A 17,866-nucleotide genomic window follows, 5' to 3' on the forward strand; every position below is an offset into this window, starting at 1 on the left:
CTCACAGTTGCCTTTGGGCAATTAGAAAAGAAGGATTCCATTGACTAGACATAGCCCCACTCATTCTGGACACTCTGGGCACTTTCGAGCAGCATAAAAATCATATAACTGGCAATCCCATTATAGTTTCTTGTGTTAGTCAATATATTTAGAATGGAATATTTTATTTTTCGGGCATTATAAAACAAAGACACAGACACAAAGTATATTAAAGTTTTATGATTATTGCTTTCTTAGAGTAAATATCTGTTAACAATTTGGGATAGAAGAGATTTTTTTTCCCTCTTTTAAGAGTGCTAGGATTTTTTTTTTTTATTATTATAATGTTAATAATACTCATGCAGAATTCCAGTATATATTAAACAGAAATATGTTTGATGTTATGTTTACTTTTAATATGTGTGTTTTCTTTATTAAGAATGCTACACTGCAAGCGGAGAAGCAAGCATTGAAAACTCAACTTAAGCAACTTGAGACACAGAACAATAATTTGCAGGCTCAGATTCTTGCACTTCAGAGGCAGACCGTGTCATTACAGGAGCAGAATACTACTCTTCAAACACAGAATGCCAAGCTTCAGGTTGTAATGTAATATTTTGGGGATATGCAACAGTCTTGAATTATGATATTAAAATAAGGATGACTAGACATGGTAACATTGTTTCTTAGTGTCAACAGTTAATTGAAGATAAAATATTTCTATCTAATGCTACTCCAGACTTTCAGATATCAGCATTTAAAAAATGTCAGAGCCGCTAAATATTAATAAATTCGCTCAAGAAATATAAATAGAATAAAGATAACTTTATTTATGTTTACTTTATGACCTTTTACTATAAACAAGTTGATTATAATTAATCAGATGGAAATCCTTGCTTTAGAGTATGGTTGCAGTATACCATTCCTTGCTTCATTTTACAGCTTTCTTATTGATTAAGTTATTGGAAAAGAACACAGCATGAGAATTTTGTCTTCACACTTGGCCTTAGTTCAAAGGATCCATCTTGCACTTAACACTGCCAGTGTTTTTTTCAAATAGAGTCATCAGGTGGGAGAAGTACAACTCTCTGAAACCTTATAAAGAGCAGAAGAAACTAAGTTCCCTCTCTGAACATAAAAGTTATTCTTTCTGTCACTCTTTTCCAAATGGTAAAAGCAAATGCTAATTTGGACTCTTGAAATTGAATTTTTACAAGTAATTTTTAGTTTTATCAACTCTCAGCTTCTAGAAAATGACAAACTAGCATTTCAAATTCTGTACTTTACAAATTCTTGCTAATCACCTTCATTTAAAATAATTCAACCCAAAACATATATATGATATATATTTCATAATATATAGATCTCATGATACACACCATGTATATATATATCATAACTTCCAAAAATACAATTAAATGATAGCCTTGTTCTTTGGGTCACTAAAATCTAAATTTTCTTAATATAAATACACATATATCTGCTTCAATTTATTTAGAGCTTCCTTAAGTTATCATAATCTCTTTTTTTAAAAAAAGGACAACATAAATATTTTTCTTATGTCTGATAACAATATGCATTCTTATAGGTTGAAAATTCCACACTTAATTCTCAAAGTACCTCACTTATGAACCAGAATGCACAGCTCCTAATCCAGCAGTCTTCCCTAGAAAATGAAAATGAATCTGTAATCAAAGAACGAGAAGACCTTAAATCTCTCTATGATTCTCTCATCAAAGATCATGAGAGGTTGGAACTTCTTCATGAACGGCAGGCTTCAGAGTATGAATCTCTCATTGCTAAACATGGAACTCTAAAGTCTGCCCACAAAAATCTTGAAGTGGAACACAAAGACCTTGAAGACCGGTAATTTATTATATTTTCTGTGTTTTTAATTTAAAACCAATTTTCTTGGGGTAATAGAATAAATGTATGTTAAACAGTTCTAAGAGATAATTTATGTAGAAAATTTATATAAATTTACATGTATTTTATGTGATACTAGTAAATTACTCTTGTTCAATCTAAAGTTTCTTTTTTCCTAAGGAAATATTATAAACCAAATACCTAACTTTTCTTTCAGTTATAATCAGTTACTAAAACAAAAAGGACAATTGGAAGATTTGGAAAAAACACTGAAAGTAGAACAGGAAAAAATGCTGCTTGAAAACAAAAATCATGAGACTGTAGCTGCAGAATACAAGAAACTTTGTGGTGAAAATGATAGGTAAAAAATATATATATTTCAGTTTTGTATTATTTATTACATCCAACATGTATACTCCCCCTTTGCAGTACCATCATAACTTAGAATTTAAAAAAAGACTCCAGAACAGTAAGTAAATTACCCAGTAAAATCATGCAGCTACTAAATAGAATGACTCAGACAAAAACTTAGATCTGTTTTCTCTCATTGTTTCTCTCTTGATTTGTTCAACTAATAAAGTTTTTAAACCACATTATATGATGAAATTTTTGTACCTTAGAGCAGATGCATACTCTATTGAGTATAGAATGTAATGAATACAGAATGTAATGAAACCTGATTCTTTATGTCTCCATTTCTTTTCGCTAGTCTGGTATCTCAGTTTTTGTCTGTTGAAGTTGCTACAAGTGAGTAGCCTTATAATTTTCTGGATGATTTATTTGTATTTTTATTTTTAACTCTTAGGTATTACTGGTCTCATATTGCCATGGGACAGTTATTTTTTAACTTGGGAAAACCAAAACTTTGCCAACTGGTAATCAGCCTGCTTCATAAGGTGACATTTTCAAAAGCTTTTTAGAAACTTTTGAAATGTTTAAACAGCCTACACATTTGCACTGCACTTACACTGCCAAAGCTGAAGTGCTGAAAGACAGCACATAAAATTCAAATGGAAGTTATTTATTATTTGCCCTATCATGAATTTAATATGATCCATTTTTGGAATTAAACTTCTATTTCTTTTCCTTTACAGAAAATATCCCTAAGCTTCTACAGCCATTTTCATGTGCAGTAGTTTATAATATAGTAGCTGTGACAACTAGAAATTCTCTACTGGGGTATTTGAGCATCAACAAACTCAACACCAAGCTAAAATCAAGGAGGATGTGTTTGTACAGTATATGCAGTAGAACAGTGGTCCCCAGCCTTTTGGCACCAGGGACTGGTGTTTCTATGAGAATCTAATGCCAGATGATCTGAGGTGGAGCTGAAACGGTGATGCTAGCACTGGGGAGCAGCTGCAAATACAGATGAAGCTTCGCTCACTCGCCTGCCGCTCACCTCCTGCTCTCCAGTTTGGTTCGCTAACAGGCCACACAGACTGGTACCAGTCTGAAGCCCAGAGGTTGGGGACCCCTGCAGTAGTAGACTAAATTGTGACAAGTTACAGAATACAAGGATAGAGTCATTTTTATTATATATGTAACAATGGGGAACACATTTACTGTCAAAGTCTCATCTTGAGCCTAGTCTTTTTCCATTGTTAGAATTCAGACCTAAAAGGTACAGTTTGTGAACTTGTGTAGGCCTTCCAGGACTCTACTACAGTGCTGTGGAAGCTCCAGAGAAAAAGCTCAGCCTAAATGATAAGAAGTTGAGCATGATGAGCCTGAACCCAAAGATACTGTGGGCTTGGAAGGATGAGTAGCCCTGAGTGTTTTCTGTCTCTCAGATCTGTTCTTGCCCAGTTTTTATGCACTCATGCCTGTGTTGTAAAGGAAAAGGCTTTAAATAAAACCTGAAAGTTATTTTACCAAAAAAAAAAAAAGATATTTATGAAGATTTGTCTGAAGAACAACAGCAGTTTATCCATTCTTCTAAATAGCCTAAGTTTTAATCTTATTTAATGCCAAACCAAGGAAATTTCTTGCATGAACTAGGTTGTCTTGGCCTCTTTAGAATTGTGTTCACTAAATTGCATTTGGACAGTGTGAAAAACTCTCTTGAAGAGCTCATTTTAGCATTTGCCATAGAGGTGAGGTTGAGGACATAGTCTATTATCATGGCCTTCTACCCCATGAAGCATCAGTAGGAGAATCTTTGATAGCCATAGGTATTGATATACTGTGTGGCTGTCTGTTATGTCTCAGTGAGATGTTATCCTCACGGCATGCATTCATTCACAGAGCATATACTTGTTTTTATGTTTCTGGTCTTGCCATTTTATTTTTTTTTAACCAAGACTTGTTTTTTTTTTAAATGCAGTATTTTATTATTTATAATTCTTGTAATCTGACTCAAATTCTTCAAGAAATGAGTTGAAGTAGATTATTAGATATTCTGAAAAAGTACCATCCTGAGCAAGTTTGTTTTATTTGGCTACCTCCTTTTTTTGTGTCTTCCTGATCTTAAATCCATAAGATAAAGGTTGGTAAACTACAGCTAGCTCAGTAGATCATATCTAGTGTGCAGACTGTTCCAGTAAGAACATTTTTTACATTTTAAAAGGTCATGGAGAAAATGGAAAATAAGAGCATGTGGCCTACAGTGCCCAAGGTATTTACTCTCTGGTCCTTTACAGAAAAAGTTTGCTAATCACTTCTCTTAGAGATCAGCGGACCTTGTTCTGAAGGTATAATAGTGGAAAGAAACAGAAAAGGCTATAGTTTGACTTTTAGAAAAAGCATAAAATTTATTAATTGAGGACTGCATAAATATGAATAATTTGCCATAACTGCAGAAATCTCAATAACTGAAATTCTGGTTTAAATCTACTTCTCAGATAACTTCTCAATTATCTGGCAACCGATTGATAGACTATCATGTCCCATATTGGACTGATTAATTCTCTTGATCTGATTTTTCTTGAATTTCAGTGTTGAATTTTACAATGTTTGAATTCTCCATAAAATCAAAACTGGATTGGTTATTTTTTTCTTTTAATATAAATTCTTATTAATACTTTAAATTTCGTATGATAAAATTTTGCGTATCTTTATATCTTCAACATATTTAAATACTGAAATAATTCTTTTTAAGGGAAAAAAGTACTTAGTTTTTTTTTTATTTTTAAATAATGTTTATTACTTTTGAATTACAGTTGGCATACAATATTATGTTAATTTCAGGTGTACAACATAGTGATTAGACATTTATATAGTTTATGAAGGATCACCCCAATAATCTATTACCCACCTAGTTTTTACAGAATAGAAACTGATGCTTGGTCAGCTTAGTAACTGGCAAAAGAATTATTTATATTCTCTAAGTATGTCTAAATGTGATTTATAGCATTTTCACATTGTGTAAATTATAATGAGAGCTATTAAGAGAACCTAATAGTATCATGATTTCTAATTATAGGTTGAATCATACATATAATCAGCTTTTAAAAGAGACTGAAGTTTTACAAACCGACCATAAAAACTTGAAAAGTCTTCTAAATAATTCTAAACTGGAACAAACAAGATTAGAAGCTGAATTTTCAAAGCTAAAGGAACAGTACCAACAATTGGACATCACATCCACCAAGCTAAATAACCAGTGTGAGGTGAGCTATAACACATTAAATTACTGTTTACTTCTTTAGACATCAAGACATACCTCAAAACTAAGCAATGATATTATAATGATAATAGCAATATATATTTGGTGGGGCTGTTTCTGAAAGAATTGGTCAGGAATAATTGAAATTCACAAGTAATTCAGAAAAAGTTTTTTTCATTAATCTCACAATTTTTGCTATTAGTTTCAACTTATATGTTGAGATACTTTGAAATTGCACATCATGTCCTTGTTTGATGAAAAAATGTTTACTGACCACCTGGCATGTACTAGGAAACCAAAAAGGTAAAAATCTCTCCCCTTATGGAGTTTATATTCTGATAGAAGGAAACAAACAATAAACATATTAAGTAAGTTAAATATATAGTGTTTTCAGTGGTTTTTTTTACATATGGCTACATAGCAAATTTACCCCAAAACTTAGTGGTATAAAACAACTTTATTATGCTCACAGGTTCTGTGGGCAGAATTTGGACAGGTACCAGGGGGCCAGTTTATCTCTGCTCCACTTGCAGCTGGGACCTCACCTGGAAGATTGAAAGGCTGAGTTAATGTTTGGTAGTTTATGCTAGCTATCAGCTGGAGGTATCAGTTTCCTCTCCATGTGGTCTTTCCCCATGGGCTGGTTTGGGCTTTCACACGCACATCATGGTGAGAAACAGAAAAAAAGCCGTCTGTGCTTTAATGATCAAGCCTCAGAAGTCATGCAGCATCATCTCCCCTGCATTTTATTCATGGGTAGTCAAAGTCTTATCGAGGTTCAAGAGGAAGAAAAATAGACTCAACCTATTGATAGAGAATGGCAAGATTCTGGAAGAACACATGGACTACAAATACTACTGTAACCATTTTGAAAATTAGTCTGCAAGGTGATAAGTTATATGCAAGTAAAAATGAAGTGGGATGAGGACTGACAGAGTGGATGATGGAGTGTAGATTAAAATTTTAACTAGGCATAATTGAACACAGATTTGAAGGAGCTTGGGATATTATGTAGATATCTGGGAAAAGAATATTCCAGGCAAACAGCTAGTGACTCTAAGGCCAGGAGAATCCTAGTGTGTTTCAGGAATACTCTGAGGAGGCTAGTATGACCAGAATGAAATGAGCAAAGGAGAGAGTAGTAGGGGATGAGATCAGAGATGTGCCTGGGCTAGATATGTTTGTTACCTTATAGGCCATTGTTAAAAAACTGTGACTTTTATTTTGAATAAAATAGCCCCACTGGAGTTTTGAATAGATATGATATATGCCTTATTTATATAGTTCTTAACATAATTCCATGCCTCTTCGATAATGGTTTGATAAAGTGATAAATGTTTTGAAACAAAAAAAAAATATGCCGAAAGGCTTAGATAATCCTTAAATTTTCTGATTGGTACATAAGTAGAGTTTGAACATAGCTTAACACCTGAATTTCATGGAGCACTTAAGCAAACCCTTAAATAGAATTAGGAATAGACTATAAGAAAAGTAATAGCTAAAAGCTTTTTGTCTGAAATTATAAATCAATAGAATGAAATTTTAGTTTGAAAGGATATATATTTAGTTACTCATTCTAGCAAATTAGCAAATCATTCTGCCTGTGATTTATAAAAGTCATAAGTAAAATATAATTGGGCTAATGAACTTACAAAATAGTAGAGTGAGGAACATGACAAATCAACTCCCCAAGAAATAATAAAATTGGACAAAACTGTCAAAAACAATCATTTTAATACTCTGGGACTCAGACAAAAGCATATAAGAAGTTGAGAAGCATTTATTAAAATTTACTCAACTTCGAAAAGAAACTTTGGCTGTCTGAGGTGTTATGACTTCTCCTATTCCCCTACCCCATCCATAATTCCAATACCTGGTAGTTCTGCCAGGGTGCAGAGCTAGCTCTGAAAACCAACAGCTTTGCTCCTGGAGGAGACTGACTTGATTTGTGCAGAGCACAGAAAAGCCTCATGCCCTGGAGAGCTCTCAAAGGCCAACCCTCAGACCTGAGGTTGGAATACTGGTTGAGACAAGTAACAGATCAGCAAACTTGTCAGAAATATAACTAGGAGATCTAAGGAATGAGACAACCAGTCATAGCGGGTCTTGATAAGGTCCTATATGTCCCTAGTGGTCTGGAAGGCTGCTCAGAAGAGACCAGAAAGGACCCTAGCTACCTACTTAACTCTGGCTGATTGTCCCAACTTGAGTCAAATGTTAACCCTTGGCCAGGGGCTGTCATATAATAACATAATTTAGAGGGAGTGAAAAAATGTATCTGTATCTTTGTGAGAAGGGATGGTGATTGGAAGAGAGCACAAAGAGTGTTTCTGGAATACAGTTAATGTGCTGTTTCTTGATCTGTGTGCTGGTTTCACACATGTGTTCACTTTGTGATAATTCATTGAGCTATAGATACATTTAAAATTTATTCCTTTTTCTGTATATATGTTTTATTAATGTCTTTGATATAATGCTATAGAACAACCATAATGGACAGGAAACATTTATTTTTGTTCATGAGTCTGTTGGTCAGTTGAGCAGATCTACTGATCCAGGTATTGATGTGTGGGCCAAGATTAGTGGTAATGGACAGTATATATTTATTTTTGTTCATGAGTGTGGGTCAGTTGAGCAGATATGCTGATCGATGCATCGATATGTGGGCCAAGATCAGTTGATCTAAGTATGGCTTGCTCCTGCGTCTTCAGTTATATGGCAGGTGTGCTGAAGGCCAGCTGGTTTAGGATGGCCCCAGTTAGCGTAACTTTGCCATTTATGTGGTTTCTCATCCTCCAGCAGGATTCCAAGTGACTGAGTGGAGGAGGCACATGAGACCTCTTGCGGCCTAGGAACTTTCATACTATCACTTCTATCTCTTCTTTGCCAAAGGCATTCCAAATTCAAGAAAGAAAATAGATTTCACTTCCTGATGGAAGAGTAGGTGTAGGTATAGGGAGGAGGACAACTGAATTCAGTTTTACAATGAATCTGGTACATGTTATATTTCAATTTAGTAATATATAGATAAAACAGCACAATATTGACATTTACTAGATCTAGATGGCCATTTAAGGGTATTCATATATAGCTTTTCTGTACTTTTTGAAAATTTTTAAATGCTTGTTTATCTTTATCTTTTTTTTTTTGAGGAAGGGTTATTGTTGGCATTTTTTTTTTTTTAATACAGATCTCTGAGCTCTACTCTAACACCCAGAAATCTACATTTTTAAAAATATATACTTTACAAGTAGTGCTAAATTCTGAGAATCACTACTTTTGGGCTTTCTGACTTCTTTTAGAACCTCTGGCCTAAGGCATATTTCCAATTTCTGTTAGTCTGAGAGAAAACAGTGCAATGCTGCTGGCAGCCCAACTACTATTAATATGAGCTAGTAATACCAACCATTGACAAGATTAGTTGACTCTTTGTTTAAGCCATAAGAACTATATATATACTTTAAGGTTCCTTGAAAACAGTGGTTGAGGGAAGAATGAGGTTTATTAAGTATTTACTGTGTGCTGTAGGCATGACACCAGGTACTTTACATATATTATTTAATCTTTGCAAAATCTTAGGGGATGGGAATTATTAATCCTCATTTTATAGATGAGGTCATTGAAGCTCAGAGAATTAGCTAACTTGTCCATTGTTTCATAGTTGCTTAAACAGAAGGCTAGAGATTTGAATCTAGCTTTTGGACTGTAAGTTAAACAGTTTTGAAGAAAACAATGTTTTTAGAACTAGATAATTTATTATATGTTAAACCCAGTGTCTATAGGAATTACGAATATATACATATATATAAAATATATACATAAATATACATAACCCAGTGCTTTAGCTGTCATCATAACTAAACAAAGCACTCATTCTGATCAAAGTGCAACCAGCTAATCGTTCAAAGAGCAGACTTAAGTCTGTGAGGTACTCTATATTTTTCAGATGTTTTGGGTGATTTATGTTAAATGTAAATGTTGATATTTTAAAGAAATGTTTGTGTTTAAACAGTTGCTAAGCCAACTTAAAGGAAATTTAGAAGAAGAAAATCGACATCTACTAGATCAAATTCAGACATTAATGCTACAAAACAGAACACTGTTGGAGCAAAATATGGAAAGCAAGGATCTTTTTCACGTTGAACAAAGACAGTACATGTAGGTACCAAATAATTTTGTGCTCTGAAATATTACTCATTATTTTATGATTGGTACATCTGCTGACAGAGAAAACTCAATGCTAATCTTTTTGTATTTTCAACATTATTATTTCAGCATATATTTTTAGGATGCTTATGTTCCAGGCTCTATGCTAACAACCAGAAATACTAACATGAAAACATGGGTTCTGCTTTTAAGGAGCTAGTACTATAAAGCGAGAAATACAAATAATTGCCATAACAGAGGAATGTGTAGGAGGCCATAGAAATATCGCAACCTTAGTCTGAGAGAGGCAAAGTGGACTTTCCAAAGATGATTGCTTGAGCTAAGACTTAGAGGTTCAATATGAGCTCACCTGAAGAGGCGTACTGGGCCAAGACAGCAGCAAACGCAAAAACATGGTCGTGTTATGAAAGTGTTACAGTATGGTATAGGGTCTAAAAATTAATTTTTCTTGCTGGAGCAAAATTTAGTAAGGAAGAGCAGCAGGGAAATGAATAAACACTCAGGAGCCACTTCACAAAGATTTTTCTATGCCATTCAAAGGAGCTGCCGAAAATTTGAGCAAGGTATTAATGTTGGATTTGCATTTTTTTTTAAAAAAAATCCAATGATTTTTAAGAGTATGGATTGGAGATTCTCAGAATAGAGACAAGAAGTAAGTTTTAAGAAGGCAGTTGCATAATCTAGTGAAACAATTTCCAAGCAGTGGTATTTGAGAGAAACTACAAGATGTAAGAAATAGAATTGAATGGACCTAATTACTGGTAAATTCTGTCTCCATTGAGAGTGGAAGAATCTGGTAAAATCAGTGATTTGGATCTGGGCAATTCAGTGAATATTCTTTGTATTATACTGCGATGCATCTATACTAGATTTTTCTCTACCCTTTGTCCCCAAATAAAAAGCACAATGATATAATACAAAACACAAATGTTGAAATCAGACAGCTCCTAAAATTCAAATCCCGGTTCTTCCAGTCAAAAACTATGTGACTATAGACTAGTTACTTCATTTCTTTGATCACTGGTTTCTTTTTCTCCAAAATAGAGATATAACACCTATTTCCAGAATTATCCTAAAGAGTTTATGATATAATATGTCTGTGCCTTTCAGACATGATGTACATGATGGTGAGCCAGGGCACATATGAAACCAGGATACATTATAAATTTTTTAAGCATCAATTTTATTATAAAATTTGAGGCAGAGAACATTATTTTTATATTAATACACAGATATATCATGGAGCAAAAGGCAGTTTGCATGAACTTTTAAGATAAATGCAAAACTTCAAAGAAATTTCACATTTGTGGCTGGCAACTTTGGATTACCTTTAATTCTTTCAGGGCTATATATGCTTTTACCCTCTGCCATAAGAGGTATTTTAGCTTGAGAAGCAGTGAGTATATCTAAAGCTCTTGGCATTTGAATTTCCTGTCCTTTAAGCAGAAGCTTTATCATCTTAGTATTCTGACTCTTGGTGACTAATCCATTTCCAAGGTTTAGTGATTGTATCTATATAGTGACTTACAAATATTAGTATTTGTTCTGACTTTTAATTTAAATTAAAATTTTAATTTAATAAAAACTGTCTTACATGTCAGACATTTCTAGCTGAATGCCTCTATCACGTGGTCCTAGCAGGAGTGACAATAAACAGGTAGTACTGAGAATTTGGAGCTTCTTGATGGTATTACAGTTGGAAAGGAGAAAAGAATTTGGAGGTTTCGACTGTCTCCTATTTGCACTGTGGTATAATTATTGGCAACTTCCGTTCACAAAGCATCATCTTCCATAGAATCTCTCAAATCAGTTTCTTCCAGTCTCCACTACCCTAATTCAACCTTACCGCTCAACTAGACTATTCCATTAGCTTCCTGCAAGCTTTCATCTCCAGACTTTCTTATATATTCATTCTATCATTGAGTTAAGGTACCTAAAGTAAAAATTTCATAAAGTCACTTTGTAATGAAACCTTCAGTACTTCTGATTTCCTATTGATCAAAATCTTAACCTGAAACCTCCTCACTACTTCTCCCCAGCTAAACTGCTTCATTTAGTGTTCTCGTCTTTCCTTTTCAGTCTATTATGGACTTTTTCTTCATGAGTCTTTCTTTGATCTACCAAGCTAGAAATGTTTTCCCTTTTATAAGTTCCTATTGTACTTCCACAGCACTTTTATTTCGGCACCGCTAATGCCTTTTATCATAATAGTCATTTATATGTATATCCTCTCTTTCCTACTATAGTATAAGCAGAGCTGGGGTCCTTATTATTCATCTTTATATATACCTCATGCCTTCCTTATTATAAATGATCACTAAATATTGAATAAATAGTATTCTTTGGCATTGCAAGTGTTTTTATAGGGTTCATATTACTTTGTTTTCTAATCTATAATTTTTCTCTATATAATGTAGCCAATAAGAACATAAAAATGAGACTGAGATGTAGTGAAAGTACTAAATTCATGCATTGCTGGAGGCAGGAAATAATTCTCTACAAGTAAATTAATCCTAAATAATTCTGCCATAAAGTAAAAAAATTTATTTGCATGGAGATGCAGTTGCAAGATTGATTATTATATTTAATTATAAGCAGACTCTCCATTTTAATATTTTGCCTATATAAATTATAATAAATCATCCTTTATTCCAATAATGGTTTGAGATACTCAAGATCCAAGAATAGTGGAAAAGTGAGTGTTGATAAAATGTTTAAAAAGATGTTAATATAATTCTTTGTCATGATGAGATTGTAATAGGGAAAATTTTCCTCAAACAAATCCTATTGAAGAATTGAAACTTTAAATCCTATATCCTTTTATTTAAATAAGTTGTAAATTTGAAGAAAAGGAGAAACTTGGAAAAAAATCCCATTGTTACTACCTAGTAAATTCTTAGTTATCAACTATGGTATCTGTATTTATGTTCTGGAGAGAAGTTAGAGCATAGTCACAAAATAGTATTCATAACTGTACAAAATATAATGCATGTCCTAAAATGTAATTTTTATTTTTATAGTGATAAGTTAAATGAATTAAGACGACAAAAGGAGAAATTAGAAGAGAAAATTATGGATCAATACAAATTTTATGAGCCATCTCCTCCTAGAAGGTACTATTAGCCAAATTTTATCTATGTATATTTAAAAAAAAAAAGTCATATTTTAAACATCTAATTTCGTGAAGTATTTATAAGTTGAATTTTAGACTGATAAGAATTTAAAAATTTTTTTCTATCAGGAGAGGCAACTGGATTACTCTAAAAATGAGAAAACTGATAAAGTCTAAGAAAGATATTAATCGAGAACGTCAGAAATCTCTAACTTTAACACCTACCCGCTCAGACTCCAGTGAAGGATTTCTTCAGCTCCCTCATCAAGATAGTCAAGATAGTTCTTCAGTAGGTTCAAACTCTTTAGAAGATGGCCAAACTTTGGGGACCAAGAAAAGCAGCAGTGAGTGCCTAAACTCTTTAAACATTTTTGATCTCTGTTGATTTAGAATGCTTTCCAAAGATTTCTTTTAAATAATTCAACAGTCCTTTGGGATAATAGTCTAATGAATGCATTTATTTTTAACTCCATACAATTATAAAATTCATTGCATACTACAATAATCTATAAACACATTGATTTTCTATATTGTGTGTTTAGAGATATCCCATACACAGAGACACCATCATTTGCCCAGGGAGGTAAAACATTAAATAACATTAAATAAGAGCCAGAATACTACTGCTGCTCTCCAGTTCTTTGTATGGCAGGCGTTTTACCTTTGCATCATACTTAACAAGGTGATTGTGAGGAGCAAGTGAGAAATATTTATAAGAGCTTATTTTCATAATTACTTAGAAATATATTTTATATATAATGAGGTTTTACGCATATACTTTGATGATATCAAATTGGAGTAAAGTTACATTGTAGGGGAAGCAAAGAAAAATAGGTATGAATTTGAAGAGAATGTTTAGATTTGGAAATAATTGAAGGTTATGAAATTTATTGAGAGATTGCTTGATAAAGGATCAGTTAAAATGGAGAGATATAAGTTGTGCATAAACTTTGATTCAATTTTTTTAATTACAAATATAGATGTATTGCATCTTAATGTGCCCTATACAATTCATAATCTTTTAATTTCATTACTAATGTGCTTAGCTAAACAGCAAGAGTGAAGTAAAAGCCTAAATGTATTTTAAGTGAAAGATTAAAGAATCCAATGCTAGGCCTTTTGAAGATGTTTAGGAAGTTGACAACTATCAGTGTTCTTAAAAAATATGTAAACAGGCTTCTTTGAATGCTGTATCACCAGTCATTAAATTTAAAAAATAGATTTATATCTATAAATTTCTTATATATTTATATACTTATATGTTTATATTATATACATATATATGTATATAAATTTCACTGCTGTTCTTTTGAAGTAAATAGCAGGCAAAAACAGCTGCTACTTCCCCAAGGGGTAGACTATTCATACGGGTAACTCAAAACACTCAAAAAACTATAAACAGTGTTTTGACCTTGGGAGAATTATCTCTGAAAAGGCAGTATTTTCAGGTGTAGGATATTAGACATTGACTGTAGAGTAAATATATTTCAGAATGCAGCTTTAGCACCCTAACACCTAGAATCCATAAGCAGGCAACAAAAAAAGTGATATGCATACATATGTACATATTTATATGTACGTACACATTTAATGTGTCTGTGTCTGTGAAATGTGTGTGTGTGTGTGTGTGTGTGTGTGTGTGTGTGTGTGTGTAGTAGGCTCAAGAAAGTTGTTTAATTCTATATCCTCACATAAGATTATTGTTTAAAAAACATGGGTTTTTTCTTATCTAGTCTTGTCAGCCAAATCTACATGAAACCTCTGAGTATTACTGTAGGGAGATCATCAAGTTTTTCTTAAGAAGGTGCCAGATAATTTAAGAAGATGCTTTTGATTTAAAATACCTGACATTTTACTAAATCAGAATGGTAATGGGTATACTCAGTTTTTTTAATTAAAGGAAGATATTTCAATTCAGATAGGAGAGCATACATTAGAAAGGCATGACAGTCTTTTTTTGAGGTCATATTGTTTGTTTTAAATATAAATCCGTCATTCCTTCATACTCTTTGCTGAAACATCCAGAATAAGAATCCGAAAGAAATAATAGGCTCCTTTCCTGCAATTTTTCAGTTTTAGAATTTTAAAAATAAACACAAAACCAATGTTCCCTTAATTTCATTATAGTTTGGGAAAAGAACATTGTCGATCTAAAAATAGATTGCTGTAGAGGGATCACATTCCACTACTGGCAAATTTAAAACTCCTTTTATCCTGTCCCTTTTGGAAGAGTATCTGTTAGTAAAGCAGCCTTTGTTAAACAGTTGAAAACAGAAAAAGAAAGTATCTAAACAAGACAACATGTGCATGCTGCAACCACTCTGCTTTGTTTTAGCTAAGTGTCCATTTTTACATTGCTTTCAGTTCATTTCTTTTCAATCATTGAAAATAGCTGTGTTTTACCAAGCTAGAAAAGAAATAAGTCAAATTAAAAGCTTAAATGAATCGTGACTATTCCTAATAGCAATCAAGTAAGTTAAAAAGCTGAATTTCCGTTGCATTCTCATTAATGAATGATACTTGTCAGTTTGTCAAGAGTTTTATTTACAAAAGAATGATAGACCCTGAGAAATAGCATAGTTATTAAGGCTGTGTACAACATGTCTTTAAGTCTTTATGCAGGTTTCCCTAGCTCCTAAACTGTAGTTCCAAAAAGGTGTAACAATTTTTTGTATTTAAATCTTATTAAAATGTAGCTTATGTTAATGACTCTAGTGAATATTTTTTTTGTTTTTGTGCTAATGATTTCTACTATAGTTATAACCCTATTTCTCATTTACAAAACTTTTTGCAGTGCTAGCTTTGATTTTTTTCAATAACCTTGCCTAAAAAACCTTTCCAAATATCTAAAAATGTCATATGTAAATATTTTTTTGTCTATTTTGCTCCTTAGGGTGTCTCCTTATTTTTTAGCTGTATCACAATTTAGTGCTAGCATTTATTACTACTCTCAAAATACCCATTTATTTTTTCCCCAGCCTTTTGTAAAATGAAATTAATATAATTGCTCATTTCATCTTTTGACCTTGTTTGAAAGAATATATATTTCCATGGTGCCTCTAAATAATGCACCAGAATTCAGTTTAAGCCAAGAAGTAATTTCCTGCTTATTAAAGTTTAAAAAAATAATGAAAGTTTTAAAGGTTTCTTTAGATTGTTTTAAACATACCCTGGGCACCTTAGTTTCTGTTGATGTATATTATTAAAATACCCTTAATAGAATTTGCATTTTCATAAATTATTTTTTTCTATAAAGCCTTATAATTTAAAAAGTTAAGTGAAATAGAGGATTGAAAAGCCTTGTACATTTTCATCACTTGTACTCTGTGGCCCACCAGTAGCCCTAATTTTAAAGTTATGCATTTACAACTTAACTAGGAAAATTGTTTCTTCCATAAGTAATTCTAACCAGTTCTTACATTTATAGGAATTAGCCAGTCTAAACTTTCAAAATACATGTTCCTCATCATTGTCTTCAGTGCTTTTCCAAGTATTTTAAGTATCAGAGTGCTTATTTCATATTTCATTATCACTCAGCAGCACAAAAATAATAAATAGCTTTAGTATAGTGTACATAAGCTGAAACTCAGACATTCATTTCTGTCCTTAATTTCAACATTTAACTCCCATCTGTTCTTCTCCCTTTTTTCTTTCATTTTTCTGTTTCTGTTTTTTCTCATGCTCTGACATAAAAGTGGTTGCACTGAAAAGACTGCCCTTTTTGAGGAACAGACCGAAGGATAAAGACAAAACGAAGGCCTGCTACCGTCGTTCCATGTGTAAGACTTTATGACAGTTCAGCTTCTTTCAAATGACTACACTGGCTTCCATTACTAATTTTTCACTAACCTTTCTCTGGACTGTACCAGTTCTCTTATTTTGCAAAGTGCAGTCTTCTAATTCAAGGAGCTGGAAGAATTTTTTTTTCAAAACTGGCACCGAATTCGCATTATATGTATGTTCACTGATACATATACATGCATATGTTTAATCATACATGTAATAATATATTTGTAAATCTCCAGCGCTTTCCAAAGTTGGCAGAAAAACCCTTTAATTTTACATGCCATATAGATTTTTTTTCCCAAAGAAATTTACTTAAAGAAAATATAACAAAATCTTTAGCATTAGGATTTTATTTCCTTAATGAACCAGATTAAATAAATAAATAAAATGGCCTGTAACCCTTAAAAATGTTTGTCATTCTTTATATAATAATACTCTGGTTTTCCTTTTTTTAAGTAGAATGGGTAATTACATAATCACATTAAATGTCTATCACTTGGTTATCATCTCTTTCAGGTTTTTATTGAATGGTATGCTTACTTGATTCATAAAGTGAATATTTTCTTCAGTAACCTGCTCTGACCAAGGACTCTTTATCATTTTCAATAATGATGATGTATAAGAACTGCTCTTCATTTTACTTTTATTCATTCCATTTTTGTTTCCCCAAAACCACATTATGAAGGCTTTTAATTATATTGCATATCACTGCACAAACGCATGGCAGTTGTACAGAGTAAAATTCCTTTTTTCTATCTGTAAAGGGGTTGGAGGTGGGTTAAAAATATTTGCTGAAATTTATCAGCCTTTGGCCTACTCATTTCATTCAGCTGAATGCATGTCATAATTCCAGTGACCTTGTGGTTATAGTTTTTTTATTTCACTTGCATTAATCCATAGACAAAAACCAGATCATTTATAATACAGAAATAAGAGCAAATACATTAACCATGCTGATTCATTTGCTTTCATTTGCATCCCAGCCATGAATGACCTGGTGCAGTCCATGGTCCTAGCAGGAGGACAGTGGACAGGTAGTACTGAGAATTTGGAGGTTCCTGATGATATTTCAACGGGTAAAAGGAGAAAAGAATTGGGAGCTATGGCCTTCTCTACTACAGCCATCAACTTTTCAACTGTCAACTCTTCTACAGGCTTCAGATCCAAGCAGTTGGTTAATAATAAAGGTATAGGCCGTCTGCTATTTGCACTGTTGTGTAACTGTTGGCAACAGGAATTTTAATTTGACTTTCTCATGTGTACTTTTTTGACAGCAACAACCTGAAATAATTATCAAAACAATCCGGCTTTGATTTAAGGAAATTCTCAAATCATTTCAAAAATTTAAA

At 32.8% G+C, this 17,866-nt stretch overlaps 1 protein-coding gene and 1 long non-coding RNA gene across 7 annotated transcripts in view; one reads left to right on the top strand and one right to left on the bottom strand.

The window, feature by feature from the left end:
- LOC120621639 (uncharacterized) overlaps positions 1-7,850 on the bottom strand; it is a 13,675-nt gene extending 5,825 nt beyond the window's left edge. The window contains exon 1 of the long non-coding RNA XR_005658224.1: positions 5,923-7,850. This is a non-coding gene — a long non-coding RNA (uncharacterized LOC120621639). The remainder of the gene's footprint in view (positions 1-5,922) is intronic.
- The window catches only part of CCDC88A (coiled-coil and HOOK domain protein 88A), a 109,833-nt gene that overhangs the window by 80,543 nt on the left and 11,424 nt on the right, over positions 1-17,866 (top strand). For 4 of the 6 annotated variants that reach the window (XM_039887113.1, XM_039887112.1, XM_039887109.1 and 1 more), the window contains exons 19-27: positions 419-580; positions 1,568-1,845; positions 2,063-2,206; positions 5,270-5,456; positions 9,465-9,610; positions 12,640-12,732; positions 12,861-13,075; positions 16,427-16,510; positions 17,501-17,704. In XM_039887113.1, coding sequence (XP_039743047.1) covers positions 419-580; positions 1,568-1,845; positions 2,063-2,206; positions 5,270-5,456; positions 9,465-9,610; positions 12,640-12,732; positions 12,861-13,075; positions 16,427-16,510; positions 17,501-17,704 — 1,513 coding nt within the window. The remainder of the gene's footprint in view (positions 1-418; positions 581-1,567; positions 1,846-2,062; positions 2,207-5,269; positions 5,457-9,464; positions 9,611-12,639; positions 12,733-12,860; positions 13,076-16,426; positions 16,511-17,500; positions 17,705-17,866) is intronic. The other 2 variants (XM_039887114.1, XM_039887111.1) reach the window with 1 other exon arrangement.

This window comes from Pteropus medius, unplaced genomic scaffold (genome assembly GCF_902729225.1).
Source record: "Pteropus medius unplaced genomic scaffold, Ma_sr-lr_union100, whole genome shotgun sequence".
Lineage (NCBI taxonomy): Eukaryota > Metazoa > Chordata > Mammalia > Chiroptera > Pteropodidae > Pteropus > Pteropus medius.